General features: G+C 51.2%; 2 protein-coding genes across 4 annotated transcripts in view; one reads left to right on the top strand and one right to left on the bottom strand.

Annotated features, from left to right (window-relative positions):
- Positions 1–11,687, bottom strand: part of LOC134352665 (uncharacterized) — a 104,665-nt gene extending 92,978 nt beyond the window's left edge. For all 3 annotated transcript variants that reach the window (XM_063060019.1, XM_063060020.1, XM_063060021.1), the window contains exon 1: positions 11,338–11,687. In XM_063060019.1, coding sequence (XP_062916089.1) covers positions 11,338–11,421 — 84 coding nt within the window. In that variant the 5' untranslated portion in view covers positions 11,422–11,687. The remainder of the gene's footprint in view (positions 1–11,337) is intronic.
- LOC134352664 (RAS guanyl-releasing protein 1-like) overlaps positions 10,725–19,668 on the top strand; it is a 194,884-nt gene continuing 185,940 nt past the window's right edge. Inside the window, exon 1 of the mRNA XM_063060016.1 lies at positions 10,725–11,307. Coding sequence (XP_062916086.1) covers positions 11,213–11,307 — 95 coding nt within the window. The 5' untranslated portion in view covers positions 10,725–11,212. The remainder of the gene's footprint in view (positions 11,308–19,668) is intronic.

The raw sequence follows: 19,668 nt of genomic DNA, 5'->3' as shown, positions 1-19,668 counted from the left end.
TAATTAAGTAGTAATATAACCATAAATAGTTAAATAGTAATATGTAAATTATGCCAGGAAATAAGTCCAGGACCAGCCAATTGGCTCAGGGTGTCTGACCCTCCAAGGGAGGGGTTGTAAAGTTTGATGGCCACAGGCAGGAATGACTTCCTATGATGTTCTGTGTTGCATCTCGGTGGAATGAGTCTCTGGCTGAATGTACTCCTGTGCCCACCCAGTACATTATGTAGTGGATGGGAGACATTGTCCAAGACGGCATGCAACTTAGACAGCATCCTCTTTTCAGACACCACCGTCAGAGAGTCCAGTTCCATCCCCACAACATCACTGGCCTTACGAATGAGTTTGTTGATTCTGTTGGTGTCTGCTACCTTCAGCCTGCTGCCCCAGCACACAACAGCAAACATGATCGCACTGGCCACCACAGACTCATAGAACATCCTCAGCATCGTCCGGCAGATGTTAAAGGACCTCAGTCTCCTCAGGAAATAGAGACGGCTCTGACCCTTCTTGTAGACAGCCTCAGTGTTCTTTGACCAGGCCAGTTTATTGTCAATTCGTATCCTCGGGTATCTGTAATCCTGGGGATTACAAATATCACAGAACAGGCCATTCGGCCCATAATGTTGTGCTGAACCGGCTAAAAAAAAAGCAAATGAAAAACACCCAAACACTACCCCTTCCTACTTCCACCATGCCCATATTCCTCCATCTTCCTCACATTCACATGCCTATCCAAAAGTCTCTCAAAAGCCTTGAATGTATTTGCCTCACCATACCAAGCAGTGCATTCCAGGCATCCACCATCCTCTGGAACCTACCCCCCCCCCTCACCTGCAATGCATGCCCTCTGGTATTAGACTTGTCACCTGCCCACACAGGATCTCTCTCTTCACATATTGACTGCAGCGTATCCCAACATGCAACAGTGACCTCTGCAGGAGTAGGTCATTGGCGGTGCTTCGAGGAGGCAACAGTGGACAGCAGAACACATTACAGTACAGGCGACCCGAGTTCAATACCCTCCCCTTCCCGCTGCCTGCGAGGGGTTTGTACGTTCTCCCCGTGACCGTGTGGGGTTCCTCCCTCAGTCCAAAGACACACTGGTTGGTAGGTTAACTGGTCATTGTAGATTGTCCCGTGATCAGGCCAGGGTTAGATCAGGGGATTGCTGGGCTGCACAGCTCGAAGGGCCGGAAGGGCCTAATCCAGGCTGTATTTCTCTCAAAAAAAATCAATAATTAAATAAAGGAATGAATGAATAATTAAATAAATGAATAATTGAACTAACAAATACATAATTTGAACACTGCCCACAAAAATTGGGGGTGGAAGATCTGCTGGCCTGTCGCCCTGATCCTAGTGGTGGGGAAGATGCTGGTACCTGTGGTGAAAGACTGTAGAGAGCATTTTCCTTTTGATAATAAAAGATAGGATGTCAAGGCGCAGGAAACGTTCAATGACTTTGTAGAGTCAGCACGGATCCACAGAGGAGAAGCCTCTGTCTCCTTGTGGGCTGGATGCTGGAAAAGTAAACCTGCCCGTGTAGCCACAAACAACAGGAATTCTGCAGATGCTGGAAATCTCGGACGGTGAATGGAATGCTGGTCTTTGTTGCCGGAGGAGATGGGTGCCAGAGCGGACACGTCTTACCACAGTTACGTCGGCCTAGATGAGGTGGCACCAGGTCTGATTCCCTTTCCAAAAAGAAAATATACTTGTTAAAACAAGACCGGTGGCAAGAGTTCGCCAGACTAGCTCCTGGAATAGCCGGTCCGATGTACGAGAAGAAACTGAGAAAACTAGGCCTCTGTTCTCAAGAGTTGAAGTGTTATCAGGCTAGACACGGACAGAATGTTTGAAGTAGCTTATTTTTTGCTCTTTCTTACTTCTCTTCTGATATTTGTATATCTGTGCACTTGTAATGCCACTGTGATGATGTAATTTCCTTTGGGATCAATAGAGTATCTATCTATCTATCCACTGGCTGAGGAGTATAGGACCGGTCTCAAAATAACTGAGAGGCTACTTCAGAATGAAATGAGAATTTTCTTCAGTCAAAGAGGGTTTGAATCTTCGTTTTTGTTTACTCTGGAGAGCTGTGACTGATTGACTGCGTTTAAATGTCACGTGTTAAACCAAGATTAACCAAATCAATGAATGGGGAGGGGGGCAAGGCAAGGCAGGAAGCCTCCGAGAGGACCACAACCTTGCCGTGGTTTGGACAATGGCCCGCAGAGCTACCCTGGCTGGGGTCAGGACTTTACGCTTTGGCTCTTACCAGGGTCACTCAGGTCAAAGAGGTCAAAGGGTACGGAGGACAGACTATGGTCCACCAGTCCTCTAGGTTTGGGGGTTCAGCTCAGGGCTAGCAACAAAACTGTTACGGAAACAGCAATGAAGAATCCTTCTCCATCTGACTTTGACACTGTTCCTGAGGCTCCACCCGGGACTCGCGTGACCGACAGTAGTGAAAACTGAGAGGAAGCTACTGACGTGATGACAAGGCCTGAACACCGCCAGAGACAGAGGACCTTCATTGCTGCCCTAAACACCAGCTTGTGTAATGGACAGTGAGCAAATGTGCAAAGCAGGAAGGTGGTGCCCAGAGTAGGAAGTCAGCTACATAATTGTTGATTGGCAGCACAGGCCGGAGGGGCTGTTCCTATGTTGTACTGTACGTTCTAATGACAGAGTACTCAATAAACAACATCAAACAATGAAAACCGAGACGTAAAGGGAGATATCGCAGAGGATGAAAGACTAACAACGTGGTTTGAAGGAGGATGGAGGAAGTTGATGAGATAAACAGATGTAGAATTTCACATGTTCAGCCCAGGGCAGCCAAACCTCAAAAGCTCTTCGAGGTTTTGTAGGGCTGATGTGAAGGGAGAAAGACCTTGATAGAGTAGTTGTGGAGGCGATGTTGCCTATAGTGGGAGAGCCTAGGGCCTGAGGACACAGATTCAGAACAGAGGGGTGTCCTTTTAGAACAGAGATGAGGAGAAATTTCTCTAGCCAGAGAGTGGTGAATCTGTGGAATTCGTTGCCACAGGTGGCTGAGAAGGCCAAGTCAGTGGATATACAAACGTTTGTACTTGGGGCAGAGGTTGATAGATTCTTGATTAGTCATGGCATAAAGGGACACGGGGAGAAGGCAGGAGATTGGGCCTGAGAGGGGTAATGGATCAGCCATGATGAAATGGCAGAGCAGACTTGATGGGCCAAATGGCCTGATTCTGGTCCTATATCTAAGTATAAGGGCCTAGGGATTCTTATACATAAACACCACTCTTTGCAGCACCATGTAGAAAGTCTGGATGTTATTCCCACCGCTTCCCATTCTGGTTCAGTCCTGCACACCAACGTATTCTTCCTATCAATCACACAAGAGATGGGGCTACTGTGAGTATCCTGGGGCACGGAACTTGTCCACATTATCACAGGAGTGAACCATCATTACGCAAACCCAAGAACACTTGGTTTTAACATTGTTGCTTTGAATCAGGACCCTGCAATTCAAACCCTGCAATAACAATCTCTCTCTTACCCACCTCCTTCCCCTGCCAACCCATCATCTTCATCTTCACCAGCTACCACAAGGCCCGACCCAGGCCTGAGCCACCACTCTCCACCCACCACCCAAACCAGTGGAACCCAATACTCCTTGGCCCCAACCTTACAGCCTCTGGCCACCTCTTCCCCATTACCCCCAGCTGGATTTTCTAAGTGCCCCCGCACTCCCATCAGGACTGCCCAACCTCCCAAGTTTGCAGCAGAGTGCAGCACCAAACCCACCTGCCCTCTCTCTCACACACACACACACACACACACACACACACACACACACACACACCATGGGAAATAATTCTGAGACCCAGGCACTCAGCTTCAGCCGAGAAACACAGGAGTGATGGGCAAGCGAGACTTGGGCAGAGTGAGGAATGCAAGAGCAGTGTTTGGGAAGCACGAGGAAATGTGATTCAACAGGCAGCCAGGAGAACAGGGGCGACAGGGGAAACATGTAGAGTCAAAGAAAAGTACAGCACAGAAACAGGCCCTTTGGCCCATCTAGTCTGCGCCAAAACCTTTTGAACTGCCTACTCCCATCGACCTGCAGTGGGACCATAGCCCTTCATACCCCTACCACCCATATATCCATCCAAACTTCTCTTAAACATTGAAGTCGAGCACTGGCAGCTCGTACCACACTCTCACGAGCCTCTAAAGATTCCCCTTAAACTTTTCACCTTTCACACTTAACCTGTGACCTCTGGTTGTGGTCCCACCCAAGCCCAGTGGAAAAAGCCTGCTTGCATTTGCCCTCTCTATAGGTAGGCACGTCGCATCCGGACATTTCTCCGGTTAGCGGACGATTTCCCTCCGCGCCTCTCTGACATACTGGGGAACCGCGTACGAGGCAAGTTACAGCCATTGCCTTCTGCCGGGTGAGTTTCCAAAGAGATCACCAGCACGGATGGAAGGCGTGCAGGGGAGCCGGCTGGATTCGAACTCAGGACCTTTCGTCCCAAAGTCTGACGCTGATGCCACTACGCCACCAGCCGGGTCACCCTCTCTATACCCCTCAATTTTGTATACCTCCATCAGATCTCCCCCTACCTTCCAAGGCATAACGCCCTGATCTACTCAATCCTTCCTCGATCCTCAGTCCTCAGGAGGAATGCTGGAGGAACTCGGCGGGGCGGGCAGCATCTGGCACAGGAAATGGGCAGTCGACATTTTGGGTCGAAGTGCAGGGTGTCGACTGAAAGACGGAGGGGAGGTAGGTTAAAGTGGTGGGGTGTAACAAAAGTTGACAGGTGATGGGTGGATCCAGGCGAGGGGGGAGGGCTGGTGATCGGCAGGCACAGAGGGGAGGAGAGTGGGACTAGCACCAGAGGCTGGTAGGTGACTGGTAGAAGTGACAGAAGGCCGAAGCGACAAGGAATTCTGAAGGGGGGGGGGGAAGGTGGAGCGTAGAATGAAAGTGGCGAGGGTAAATGGGAACAGCGGTGGAGGTGGACACAGCAGGAGGATGGTGTAGGTGAGGGGCAGTGGGAGCAGGTGGAGGAGGGGATTTGGGGCTGTGCAAGTAGAAATGGGGCTGTTCTCAGAGCAGGCATATAATCGAGGCACGGCCCAGCGTCAATAGCAGGAGTGGGGGCTCCAGACAACCTGTGGGAGGGGAGCACTGCCCGGGACACCGCTCCTCAGTCTCCACCACAGTCCTGCTCGCTCGGCTGTCCGGCCGCACGCCAGAAAAAAAAACGACGAGAGAAGGGGCAGCTCGGTGGTCCAGGGAAACTTTTCAGAGACAGAGCCAAGTGGCAGCTCCTGAAATTTGCTTGCATTGAAACAGAATTTCAATGCAACCTTGGCATTTCGGTGCGGAGTTTCAGTTCTGCTATCTGTCAAACCAGCAATTAACTCTGTGTGATCAAGGGTGTGAGATAAAATGTCGACACACGGAGTTGAACCTGCTTCAGAATGGAAACAAACTGCCTGACTCAATAAGCGACTGACTAACACAATCTGATATGGTGTTCGGTTTGATCACAGCCTAGGGGAAATACCCCCAATCAATCCACACATGCTCTTCTCGATTATAAACACATCGTTACTTCTCTCTTCCCTCCCCCACCCAAAGCAGCATTCAAATATTGTTTCACTCTTAGTGCGGGCACGTGGGTGTCACTGTCAAAGTCAGCACTCGAGGCAGTGCTGCTGGAGAAAGTGGCCTCCGGTGAGCGCGGCTCCAGGGGCCCAGTGACCACGTCCACTTCCGAACGCCCGAGCCGCCGCTGGCGCCTCGGAACGCCCGAAGAGTTGGTTTTGGCTTCGGATCCTCCCTCCGAGACTGCGCCACGGCGGTTTGCCCCTGCGGCACGAAGAACCGACACTGAGGCTATAGACCGACTCCGGCTGATCCAGGCTCGTGGATTCAGTTGGGATCAGAACCCTCTTACAGACACAAAGGAGGCCTGAAGGCTGAGGTTTATCCCAGCGCTGGAATGCCCGCAAACAAAAATGGAGGACACGATGCACCTGGAATTGGTTTCTGCCAGTTCAAAGGGGAAGAAGAAACCTGGAGGAATTTGGCATCTACCTACAAGGTCAATCAGCATCCACAAAGGAGGGAAGGCGAATCCATGAACATTAAAAATACAGGAACATAAGGAATAGGAGCAGGAGTCGGACATCTGGCCCACCACTCAGTATGATCATGGCTGATCTGACCATGGACTCATCTCCACCCACCTCCCACCCGGCACTTATCCCTGTAAGCGCAAGTGCTACACCTGTCCCTACACCTCCTCTCTTGACACCATTCAGGGCCCCAAACAGTCCTTCCAGGTGAGGCAACACTTCACTTGTGAGTCTGTTGGGGTCATCTATTGCATCCGGTGCTCCTGGTGCGGCCTCCTCTACATCGGTGAAACCCGACGCAGATTGGGGGACCGCTTCGTCAAGCACCTCAGCTCTGTCCGCCACAACACACAGGATCTCCCAGTTGCCACCCACTTCAACTCTGCTTCACATTCTTATTCGGATATGTCCATACATGGTCTCCTCTACTGCCATGATGAGGCTAAACTCAGGTTGGAAGAGCAACACCTCATATACCATCTAGGTAGTCTCCAGCCCCTTGGCATGAACATAGAATTCTCCAACTTCCGGTAATTCCCTCCCCCTCCCTTCCTCTATCCTTATTTCACTCTGCCCCCTCCCCCAGCTGCCTATCACCTCTCTCATGGTTCCGCCTCTTTCTACTACCCATTGTGTTTTCCCCTATTCCTTCTTCACCTTTCCTGCCTATCCCCTCCCTGCTTCTCCTCCCCCACCCCTTTATCTTTCCCCTTACTGGTTTTTCACCTGGAACCTACCAGCCTTCTCCTTCCCACCCTCCTCCCACCTTCTTTATAGGGCCTCTGCCCCTTCCCTCTTCAGTCCCGATGAAGGGTTCCGTCCCGAAATGTCGACTCATCGTTTCAACGGATGCTGTCCGACATGCTGAGTTCCTCCAGCGTGTTGTGAGTGTTGCTTTGATCCCAGCATCTGCAGATTATTTTGTGTCCCCCTAACTGCCTTTCCCCCATAACCCTTAATTCTCTTACTGTGCAAAAATCTATCCAACATTGTCTTAAGTACATTTACTGAGGTAGCCTCCACTGCTTTCATTAGGCAGGGAATTCCACAGATTCACCACTCTCTGGGAAAAACAGTTCCTCCTCATCTCCATCCTAAATCTACTGCCCCAGATCTTGAAACTATGTCCTTAACGTGCTTAAAGCCTCGTCATTTCCCCTTACTACAAACAGCTGCTCTGTTTGTGCTGCAACTTCTCTGCGCTAAACCGCTCCCTACAATCTTTCCCCAGGACCTTAGAGACCTCCTTGGGCGAGGCTCCTATCCCCATCACCCTGAGTCCAGGCAACATCATCCAAGCCCACGATTCAAGTTGGACATTTATTTATTTAGAGATACTGCACAATAACAAGGCCTTTCGTGCTGCCCAATTTCACCCATGTGACCAACCTGTACATCTTTGGGAGGAAAGCCACAGGCATGGGGTAAATGTAGAAACTCCTTACAGAGAGTCTCAGGGATTAAACCAGGGTCATAGTGCTGTCACACCATAATACTACTGTGCTGTCCCAGGTGTCAAAATGGTTGCTGTGACGCGTTTAGCATGGTAGTGTAGCGGGTAGTGATTGTCGCTCTCACTTTCAGCTCCCACCGCCGGCGAGCAGTCTTGCGAAAAGGAGAGCTGAATGTGTAAATCTCTCCCTGCCAGTACACAGCCTGTCCAGCAGCAAGCCTCACGTAGCGCCTCCTCGCCGGCGACACACGGAAACCGAACACCTTTCGGACTCGGGCTGAACTACAGAGAACGGGGAGGAGGTCAGGCCCCTGCACACGTAGCACGCAGGCCCACCGGCGTGTGGACACGCCCTGGTGCTCGTGAATCAGATCCCCAGCTATGGGTAAATAGCCCCACTGCCTCGTGGGCAGCCTCGGGAGAGACGAAGGCTACGGGAGTAAATCCAGACGGCAAATCTGGAGTGGAGCCTCTAAGGCGGCTGGACGTCATTGAACATCCTTCCAGCAGCTCCTGCAGCCAAGCTGGTGCCAAACGTATTGCTTCATCAGCTTTCCTTTGGACTACACTGGTGAGACCAAGAGGAAGATCTTGACAACTGGGCATCTCAGGATCTCCATACCTTCCGCCCAAGCCTGTGATGGTGATGATCACCACCCATTGTCCTTCGAGACAGATGGATGCCGACCACCGTTCCACCTCAATGTACCACGTTCATAGACGCCACCCAACGTTAACCCATCACCGACTTGACTGACATCACTCAACAGACAATAGGTGCAGGAGTAGGCCATTTGCCCTTCGAGTTGGAACTGCCATTCACTGGCTGATCATCCACAATCAGTACCCCGTTCCTGCCTTCTCCCCATAACCTTTGACTCTGCTATCATTAAGAGCTCTATCTCTTTCTTGAAAGAATCCAGAGAATTGGCCTCCACTGCCTTCTGAGGCAGAGCATTCCACAGATCCACAACCCTCTGGGTGAAAAAGTTTTTCTTCAACTCTGTTCTAAATGGCCTACCCCTTAATCTTAAATCCTTTGGACTTGCCTGCCACCCAGCACGAGACAAGCAGCAAAAACTCAAATACTCTCATCAGGAACCAAAATAGACCATTCTGTGACATTGTCTCCATCCCACTCCGTCTCAGCTGTCCAAGGTTGGAGGTGGACTCTCTTCTGATCCTTAGCCCCAAAAACGAATTTCCAACTAAACAGTCAAGCAGCTTTTCACCACATTAAGATTTGGGTGCCACTGGAACTATTGGCCTTTAGGACTCTCACCCTTGATTTAAACTGCTGGCCAATCGCTCCCCATCTCTCCCACACTGCTATACTCCTGAGATATTTATACTTCACAGTCAAGGTGAGAAGGGGCCAAATTCAGAGGAACGAACACCCACACACGCAAAATGCTGGGGAAACCCAGGAAGTCAGGCAGTGGGCATCCGACGGAGGGAGTAAACAGTCAACGTTTCGGGCTGAGGCCCGAAATGTCTGGACGTTGCTGCTGAAGATTTTCAGCATCTCTTGTGTTTTAAGTTCAGAAGAGACGTGCGGTGTAAGCTTCCCCTATGCAGAGGGCGGTGGGTGGCGGAGGACAATAGGAAGGAGGAAGCAGTTTAGCTGGGCATTTAATTATACAGCACAGTTCTGTGGGCCAAAGGGCCTGTTGCTGTATTCTGCTGGTCTATGTTGTGTTAGGTCTGGTACCCTGTTTGCTGAGATTTCCTACTGAACCTCTCTCCTTTTAATATGGCACAACCTCGGTTGTACTTCGATTAATTTTACTGTGTAGCGGCCACATTTTACATGCGTTATACTTGTCTAAGTTGCATCTTTGCAGCAGTAAGATCAAGAGGCGGTAGAGATAATTTCAACTGAACCATACCGGACACCCCTCCCTCGCTTCCCCCTCCCACCCCAACCCAGACTCGGCCCACACGAAGATTCAAGTCTCCAATGGGGCTGACATACTGTATTTGCAACTGCGTTGGGCAAGAGCGGCCAAACGTGTATTCAACGCGGCCAGACCTGCACAAGCGCTTTGCTCTGACCCCGGTCAGAGTCGGTCCCCAACGCCCTGAGGCGCTGCGGGGCACCTGTCCCGCCCCGTGCAGCGGCGGCTCTCCCCAGAGCGTGCGGCAAGGGGATTCGGGGTTTGCCGCACCGTGCCTTTGCCTTACCGGGTCGATTTTGAAATGCTTGACCTTGATCCCCAGCGACCTCAGGTACTGGCCGAGGGCGCCGGAGACCTCCATGTTCTCCGGGAGTTACTCAGCTTCCTGGGAGAGACCTGGGCACTAGGCCGCCTGTTCCCTCCATCGGGGCCGAATCCCACCTTGTTCCTTGTCCACACCCCCAGTTACCTTTCCTTATTCTCAATTCCCCCCCCCTTTAATTAACTCAACTCTCCCCCCACCGCACTTTGGCGCCACAGATTCAAATCAGTGGTCCTTATAATGTGCAGGAGGCCAACACGGTGCCTGGAGCTCTTCCCCGCTCCTCACCCAAAGCCCGGGGAGCCGGGTCAGGAGGCTTTAGCCGGGCGCATGGCTGAAATGTAAAGGGGTGATTTCTCATGATGTAGTTAGGACCACGTACTTAATGTGTGAGTTTATTATCCAAAATCAGGGTGCACAAGTGGCGAGTGAACGCAACACACGCGAAGCTGGAGGAGTTGACCTGTTGAGTGTCGCTGGCTCTGTGTGTGTGTCGCTTCGGACGCCGGCGGCTGGTGTCCTCCCTTTCGTCAAAATACAGCGGCGTGCACTCGCCACCTTGCCGACACATTGCAGCCTCTCCAGAGTTTGTGGTCTCCCCCCCCCCCCGCCCCGCCCCGGTTCGGATGAACCAAACCCGCAGGAGCTGTGGGACGGTAGGGGTAGCAGCCTCGCCGGTGCTGGGGCCCGAGGAGTCCGGGGCGGGCGGGGAGGGGGTCACCGTGAGCACATGGAGGGGTCTGATGGGGCAGGTGCTCTTCTCTCTCTCTTACACTCTCTGTCTCTCTTACACACTCTCTCTCATACACTCCTGTTCATTCTCGACAATTTCCCATTCTTTACTCATCTTACTCTCCCCAACCCCTCCGATATTAATCTCTCTCCACATACACCCACCACTCTCCTCTTTTCTCGTTTCTCCGATAGCCTGTTCATCTCCCTACCTTCTCCCTATCCATCCCCCACCTCTTTAAGGCTTTAACCCTTCTCACGCTACACACACTCTCACTCTCTCCCCCAGTGGCTGCATTGGCATGTACACCGTCCCTTCCCCTCCTCTCAGCCGAGGTCCACCGGCTTGCCCCATCCTCGGGATTCTCCCTGTACCGCTGGAAGGGCAATCCCCGCCGCGGCCGTGATGGAGGGCGTCCCGGTGCTCGGCTCCCGGTGATGGCTCCGGCTCCGGCTCCCGAGCCCAGGCACCTGTGTCCCCGCACACGCCGCCTGTCTGGGCGCAGATTCAGACGTGTAGCGAGGACCCAAGTTCCTGCTTCGAGGTTGACTGCAGCCTGTTACTGAGCGGCGGGAGGGGGGAAGGATTGCGTCAGAGGCAAATTCGAGAAGTCACCGGAGTGGCATCTTGTGGAAGGCGGCGAAAGCCGGCATGGATAAATGAGAGGGCGGCAAGCGGGGGAGACAGCGTTCTCGCACTTCATCCCCGGTGGTTTCGAGGACTTTGCAAGGATGAGTCGCAGAGACAGCAAGAGGTGAGAGAGGGAGAGAGCGGGCAAGCTTACCTCCGGGGCTCGGTTTCGGGTCGCGCTCGGTGATGTGCGGAAGGTGCCCGCTCGCACTGCTGCTGAATGCGAGTGTGGGTGCATCCGCTCCGTCCGCCGGACAACTTTTGGAATTAACCTTCAGGTGGCGATTAGAAGGCGGAATTGGAAAGTAAACATGCCGAAGTTAGAGGGCGTGCAAGATTGTCAGGCTGGTTCCGCGGGGTGAAGTTACTTAGGACGGGACATTTGATGTGGTTGTACAGTGAGGTATCGCTGGGACCCTAGACCTCTCTAATCCCACCTCGCAGACCCCCGCACCCTCTCCTCATCCCGCCCACCACTCTGATCATGCAGCAGCACCTGCTGTCTCTTTTCCCGGCGCCCTCTCTCTGGAGCCCTCCCTTCCCGAGATACCGGGGCACCGCGCTTGCTCCGCCGGCTCCGGCGTCCGTAGCTGGCCAAGTGTTTGCATCCGCGGTGGCACTGGGGAGGGTCAGCGAGGCGTGAGAGCCAGAAATCACGTTCCCCCCCCCCCCCGGAGTGCGTGCAGCCAGGGGGGTGAGGCAGATGAGGTTTCAGGTGGAGACTTTCATCGGGACAGGGTGAAGGCTGGCTGCGTGTGGCTGTACTGGGGAGTCGGGCAGAGGATGGTGGGTGATAGATAGTAAGACCATGAGATATAGGAGCAGAATTAGGCCATTTGGCCCATCGAGTCTGCTCCACCATTTCATCATGGCTGATCCATTTTCTCTCTCAGCCCCAATCTCTTGTCCTCTCACAGTAACTCTTCATGCCCTGACTAATCAAGAACCTATCAACCTCCGCCTCAAGTAGACCCAATGACTTGGCCTCCACAGCGGCCTGTGGCAACAAATTCCACAGATTCACCCCTCTCTGGCTGAAGAACTTCCTCCTCGTCTCCGTTCGGTGTTCCACCTGTGGGGTGTTCTTTCGCGCACACTCACCTGTCCACCGCGTACTCACCTGGCCCGAAACTCTGCCATCTTCCTCTGTTTGATCAGCCGAGATCTTCCACAATCTTTTTGTTTTAGTTTCACGTTTGGCTGGGGAGGGGGAACCTTGTGTAATGTCCCGGGGGGTTTCCTGGTGACAGTGAGGTGGGGAGGAGAGCGGGGAGGCAGTCAATGAGAGCGGGCAACAAGATGGCAGGTGTGTTCGCCCAAGTGAAAGGAGGCACAAAAATGGTGGGAAGTACTGATATTCAAAGGCAGCACTGGCAGCTGATGCGCAAGTGCAGTTAATTATTAGATCTGATTTATTTATTATGTACGCAGTGAAATATGTCGTTTCCATTAACAATCAACACAGGCAAGGTTGTGCTGGGGACAGCCTGCAAGTTTCACTTCACATTCCAGTGCCAGCATATGCCCACCTTCCTTGGCAGAGAACTTTAAAAAAAAATACCCAGAACACAACAAGCAACAGAGCAACCACTCCCTCCCACCCATCACAAAAGCAGTGTGTGTGTGTGTGTGTGGGGGGGGGCATGGTAGTGTAGTGGTTAGCACAATGGTTTACAGCACAGGCGACCCAGGTTCAATTCCCATCCCTGTCCGTAAGGAGTTTGTATATTCTCACCGTAAATGCGGGGGTTTCCTCCGAGTGCTCCGGTTTCCTCCCACAGTCCAAAGAGCTACTGGTGATTGTAAATTGTCCCGTGATTAAGCTAGGGTTAATTTAGGGGATTGCTGATCAGCACGGCTTGAAGTGCCATGATTCTGAATTGACTTTATTACTTACATCCTTCATATACATGAGGAGTAAAAATCTTTATGTTATGTCTCTGTCTAAATGTGCAATGTGCAATTTATAGTAATTTGGAATAAATAGTACGTACAACAACAGAACAGTCAATGTAACATAGAAATACAGTTGTCTCAGTGTGAGTTAATCAGTCTGATGGCCTGGTGGAAGAAGCTGTCCCGGAGCCTGTTGGTCCTGGCTTTTATGCTGCGGTACTGTTTCCCGGATGGCAGCAGCTGGAGCAGTTTGTGGTTGGGGTGACTCGGGTCCCCAATGATCCTTTGGGCCCTTTTTACACACCTGTCTTTGTAAATGTCCTGAATAGTGGGAAGTTCACATCTACAGATGCACTGGGCTGTCCACACCACTCTCTGCAGAGTCCTGCGATTGAGGGAAGTACAGTTCCCATACCAGGCAGTGATGCAGCCAGTCAGGATGCTCTCAATTGTAGAACGTTCTTAGGATTTGGAGGTCTATAGCAAACTTCAACTGTCTGAGGTGAAAGGGCGTTGTTGTGCTTTTTTCACCACACAGCCGGTATGTACAGACCACGTGAGGTCCTCGGTGATGTGTATGGAAGCTGTTCACCCTCTCAACCACAGATCCATAGATGTCATTAGGGGTTAGCCTGTCTCCACTCCTCTTGTAGTCCACAACCAGCTCCTTTGTCTCAATAAATAAATAAAATGATGGCCATTGCATTGAGGATTTGAGCGCAACATTTATCTGGTTCTTCTCAGGGTCAAGGGTGACCTTCCCCTCCTGCTCTGTAGGTTCTGAGTTGACCTATGAGGTCACTACGGGAGCTGATGGGGTAGGGTGTGAGTCATGGCGTGTGGGTAGCTTGTGACTCTTACGCAGTGCTTTCTGTGAGACTCCCAGGGCCATCGTGAGTGCTCCTTCTCCGGGCGTGAATCTGTAGCAGGTCCCGGGTCTCTGGAGGGGTGTTGCATCTTTATGAAGGAGGCCTTGAGCTCATCCTTGAGCCTTTTCCTGGGTCCGCCTGGGCACCTGCTCCCATGGCCGAGCTTGAAACAGAGTGTCTGGTTTCAGGAGTCTGTAGCCCACCCTGCAAATAGTATAACCTGCCCAGTGGATCAGACGGAGTATAACCTCGGTCTCGGTGCTGAGGGTCGATTATTTATTTAATGTTATGGTTACGATTATGAGGACATGCAGTCCCCTTTTGTTGTCATTTAGTAATGCATGCATTAAGAAATGATAAGATGTTTTTCCAGAATGATATCATGAAAACACATGATAAACCGACTTAAAAACTAACAAAAACCACATAATTATAACATATAGTTACAACAGTGCAAAGCAATACCGTAATTTGATAAGAAGAGACCATGGCACAGTAAAAGTCTCAAAGTCTCTCGAAAGTCCCATCATCTCACGCAGACGGTGAATCTCCAGAGCTGCCAACTTGCCGATGCAGCATCCTGGAAGCTTCCGACCACGGTCTGACTCTGAGTCCGTCCGAAAAACTCCGAGCCTCCCACCACCTCTTCGACACCAAGCACCATCTCTGCCGAGCGCTTTGATCCCGGCCCCGGCAACAGGCAATATGCAAAGCCGAGGATTTGGGGCCTTCATCTCCGGAGATTCTCGATCGCACAGCAGCGGCAGCAGCGAAGCGGGCATTTCAGAAGTTTCTCCAGATGTTCCTCCGTTCTCTTATGGCTGTCTCCATCAAATCAGGATCATGCATGGCATCCTAGTTACACATAATCGATATTCATTCAGAACGACCGTGCGCGCTGCGTCGCGCCTCCATCTTCTCCTTCCCAATAATTTGTCGAGATACAGCGCGGAGTCGGCCCCTCGACCCACACTGTCCGGCAACCCCAGATTTAACCTTAGCCTAACCACGGGGCAGTTGGCAACGACCAATTAACCTACTGACCGGTATGTCTTTGGACAGTGGGAGGACACTGGAGCGCCCGGAGAAAACCTGAGCATTCCACGGGGTGGGGGGGACGTACGGACTCCTTGCAGAGGACGTCAGCAGTGAACCCAAACCTCCGACGCGCTGAGCCACAATAGCGTTGCAGTAATCGCTATGCTGCTGTGGAGTCCCGTCTTTGTCTGGGTGATGTTGGCCCTCATTTCCTTCCATGGAATTTGGAGGTGTTATCATTGTGTGGCGGCAGGTCTGAGGACCTGATCTTCAGCCTTCTCCCCCCACCAGTCACCAGAGGCATCACTGATCATCTTCAACTCTTGAAACTCCAGGCTTTAAAGACTGTCTCCATCAGCCAGGAAGGACTGTGAAGCACCTTAAATTAGGCTGCCCGCCAAAAATAGACAACGGTCAACCAAGGCTGCCTTAGTGACCTGATAGCCAAAGTACTGTGCAAAACTCTTCAGCGCATATATGTAGCTAGGGTGCCTAAGACTTTTGTACAGTACTGTAGTAATTTTATGTATTGCACTGTACTGCTGCCACAGAACAAAACAAATTTCTTGACGTACGTGAGTGATGTTAAACCTGATTCTGATATAGGGTTCTATTGTGGACCGAGAGTGGGAAGAGGGCAAGGAGAGGGGAATCATGGTTGGGCAAAGGGGGAGGAGCAGGAAGCACCAGAGAGACATTCCGTAATTGTTTGGAATTGAATTGAATGACTTTGCCTGGAGTCTCAGGGCTGGGTGTGTGTGCACTCACGCCTCCCCCCGCCCCCCCCCCCCGCCCGCCCTCCCCCAGCCACCGACCCTGGGGCACTCTTTCTCTGCCACCTGTCCCACAACCCCTCCCGTGTGGCGCTCCACCCTCGCCACTCCCAACATCCTTTGCTCCCTCCAGATTTACAAACTCGCTCTCTGCTCCACGTTGACAAGTACGGTACTGTGCTGAAGTCCAAGGCTCTCTAGCTATATATATGTGCCTAAAATTTTTACGCAGTACTGTATTTCGGCTTCTCTCATTGTACCTGCCTTTGACAAACTTCCTGCAGGAGTAAACAGGGAACTCTTCGACACTCCAGAGCCACAATCAAACAAGCCTTCATAGTCTAGCGACGATATGTAGATATTGCTGGTATTTGAGTGCTCAGAGGCCAAGCTCATTGACTGCTTCACTGGAGCAGGTGGTGAGAACTGTGCACGACCAAGGTTGTCTATCAAAGTTCAAAGTAAAACTTATTATCGGAGTGCATACATATCACCACATGAAACACTGAGGTTCTTTTCCCTTAGCGAATCTATAGAACAGTAGCTGTAAACAGGATCAATAAACAACAAACTGTGCAAAACGCAAATATAAATAAGTAGCAATAAATAATGAGAGCGTGAAATAACAATATAAAGAGTCCTTAAAGTGAGATCCTCTGATGTGGGAACACCAGAAATAGAATGAGTGTAGGTATCCCCTTTTGTTCAAGAGCCTGATGGGTGAGGGGTCGTAACTGTTCCTGAACCTGTGGTGCGAGTCCTGAGGCTCTTGTACTTTCTACCTGATGGCAGCAACGAGAAAAGAGCATGGCCTGGGTGGTGGGGGTCCCTGTCGATGGGTGCTGCTTTTCTATGGCAGCGTTACATGTAAGTTTACCAACCTTGCCCTGATGTAAAGCACTCCCTCTGACAATAGGAGATCACAGCAGGATGCTGGAAAGCTGGTCCACTGCCTATAGCTCAGAACCCTTTCAATGAACGCACATGTCAATGATGGCTCTTCGGCATTAGCACAGCCTCTGACGACTTGGGGGAGTGGGGTGGGGGGAAAAGAAGCTGATGATCCTGTCTCGGGCCTGGCAGACAACATGTGGTCTACAGGGCAGCACTGACCCCTGCCCTCCTACAGATATATAGACCAGACTATGGGTATTGTCCGCAGGTTTATTTTCCTTCAGCAAACCTTCTCTTCCATACACGAAAACAACAGGAATTCTGCAGATGCTGGAAATTCAAGCAACATACATCAAAGTTGCTGGTGAACGCAGCAGGCCAAGCAGCATCTATAGGAAGAGGCGCAGTCGACGTTTCAGGCCGAGACCCTTCGTCAGGACTAACTTCCATACACGAAGTATTTTTGTATTTGCACGATTTGTCAAGTTTCGTGTGAAAGGTTCACGCATTTATGTGCAATCTGGGACTTGGTGCATGGGCTGTCGGCTACTTCATATGTTGCGTGTGGAATTGATCACCAGCATCTGACCACAGCAGGAGGTGGTTGGACCTGGCGCGTGACCACGACGCGCAGCTATGGTGTTGTCCTGTGGCTCAGGAGACTGACCTACATTTCGTATGCAGGCTGGTGGAACTGTTTCCCTGCCAGGCTGATTTTCTCTCCTGAGGGATGTTTGTGAACACCACGGGGTGGGGGAAGAGGTGTGGGACGGGTGGCAGAGAAGGAGTGCCGGGGCTGGGGGGTGACGTGGGTGCAGACACACCCAGCACTGAGGCACCAGGCAAAGTCACTTGATTCCAAACAATTGGTTTATTGATCATTACAGAATGTCTCTCTGGTGCTTCCCTCTCCCTCCCCTCTCCCTTCCCCTTTTCCCAACCAGGATTCCCCTCTCCCTGCCCCCTTCCCACTCTCAGTCCACAAGAGAGACTCGTATCAGAGTCAGGTTTATCATCACTCACATAGGTCATGAAATTTGTTTTGTTCTGTGGCAGCAGTACAGTGTAATACATAAAATTACGACAGTACTGTGCAAAAGTCTTAGGCACCCTAGCTCTATCTATCTCTATATATATCTAAGACTACTGCACATTATTAGATTATGAGGACACTCAGTCCTCGTTTATTGTCATTTAGAAATGCATGCATTAAAAAATGATACAATGTTCCTCCGGTGTGATATCACAAGAAAACACAGGACAAACCAAGACTAAAACTGACAAAACCATGTAATTATAACATATAGTTACAACAGTGCAAAGCAATACCAAAATTTGATAAAGAGCAGACCATGGGCACGGTAGATAAAAGTCTCAAAGTCCCGATAGCCCATCATCTCACGCAGACGGTAGAAGGGAGGAACTCTCCCTGCCATGAACCTCCAAGCACCGCAAACTTGCTGATGCAGCACCATTGGAAGCACCCGACCGCAGCGGACTCTGAGTCGGTCCGAAAACTTCGAGCCTCCGACCAGCCCTCCAACACAGCCTCTCCAAGCACCATCCTCTGCCGAGCGCTTCGACCCCACCCCGGCCGCCGAGCAACAAGCAAAGCAGAGGGCTCGGGGCCTTGTACGTACTTTGATAATAAAAAAATTTACCTTGAGCTTTAAAGTAGAGAAGAAATTCTCTGGAACGGCAGGCGGTGATAATATAGGCCGCACAGGGATCAGGTAGGACACCATATCCCTATGGTACGATACCACCAGGATCAGGGTTTGGGGGCCCCAACTACTCACAGTATACATCAGTGTTAGGAATGAGTTGGATATTTCTGAATTTGGCTATGACCCATATCTGGGTGTCAATGTGAGCTATGATAAGACCCCGAAAGATCTCAAGATGATTTGGACAAGTTAAATAAGTGGGTAGTTAAATTAGAATCAGAACCAGGTTTAATATCGCCAGTATGAGGAAATTTGCAGATGCTGGAATTACAAGCAACGCACATAGAAGGGTCCCGGCCCGAAACGTCGACTGTACCTCTTCCTATAGATGCTGCCTGGCCTGCTGCGTTCACCAGCATTTTTTACGTGTGTTGCTTAATATTGCCAGTGTATCACTCGAAATGTCAGCTTGTTCGTTTCCCTCTGGGGATGCTGCCTGGCCTGCTGAGGTCCCCCAGCCGTTGTGTGTTGATGCAGATGCAAAAAGCTGTTAAGAAGGCGGTTGTTTTAAGATGGTGCTGGTGAATCTCGGAGACTTCTGTTTGGTAACAAGGAAAGCAACTAAATATTTTGCTAATCATACTTTTTTCTGGCAAACGATCATCGCAAGTCACTTCCCTTTGGACTTGGGGGCAGTTCGATGCGGCAGAGCGGAGCCGAGAGCGAGGAAGACCTGAGGTTCGATTGCTTCAAGCGCCACGCCGAATCGGAAAGGTTGGGTACGGGCCGAATCGAGGCGGCTGGGTCCAGGCCCAGGGTGCACTGTTTGGACGCCAATCTAGGTGTCGAGTACAGACTGAAAAGGTCAGAGCGAGGGACGGGGCCCGTTGGGCTCGCTGCTTCGCGATGTTTACTCGGTTCTGCGCTGAGCTACCGATCCCGGACAAGAGAAGATCTGCAGGTGCTGGAAGTCAAAGCAATGCGCGCAAAATGCTGGAGGAACTCAGCAGGCCAGGAAAAGAGTAAACAGTCGACGTTTCGGGCTGAGACCCTTCATCAGGAGATGGGCGCCCAACTCTCTTTGCGGACTCAGTTCAGAACGCTGTTTGCTTGCGGTTATTACCTGCATTATTCATTGTTTCTTTTCTCTCTCTGTATATTAGGTGTCCGATAGGTCTTTTTCTTTTGGGGTCCTTTAGCGTTTCTTTGTTTTGTGGCTGCCCGTAAGGAGACAAATCTCAGGGTTGTATAATGTATATGTACTTTGACAAAGAACGTACTTTGAACTTTGAGCAAGTTGTCCCTCGTTGAAAAAGGTTTGGAGTAGAACGGGGGCTCCCAACCATTT

This window comes from Mobula hypostoma, chromosome 10 (genome assembly GCF_963921235.1).
Source record: "Mobula hypostoma chromosome 10, sMobHyp1.1, whole genome shotgun sequence".
In the NCBI taxonomy this organism is placed as follows: Eukaryota; Metazoa; Chordata; class Chondrichthyes; order Myliobatiformes; family Myliobatidae; genus Mobula; species Mobula hypostoma.
The sequence above is the reverse complement of the archived record's forward strand: the minus strand, read 5'-3'. Positions and strand labels throughout refer to the sequence as shown.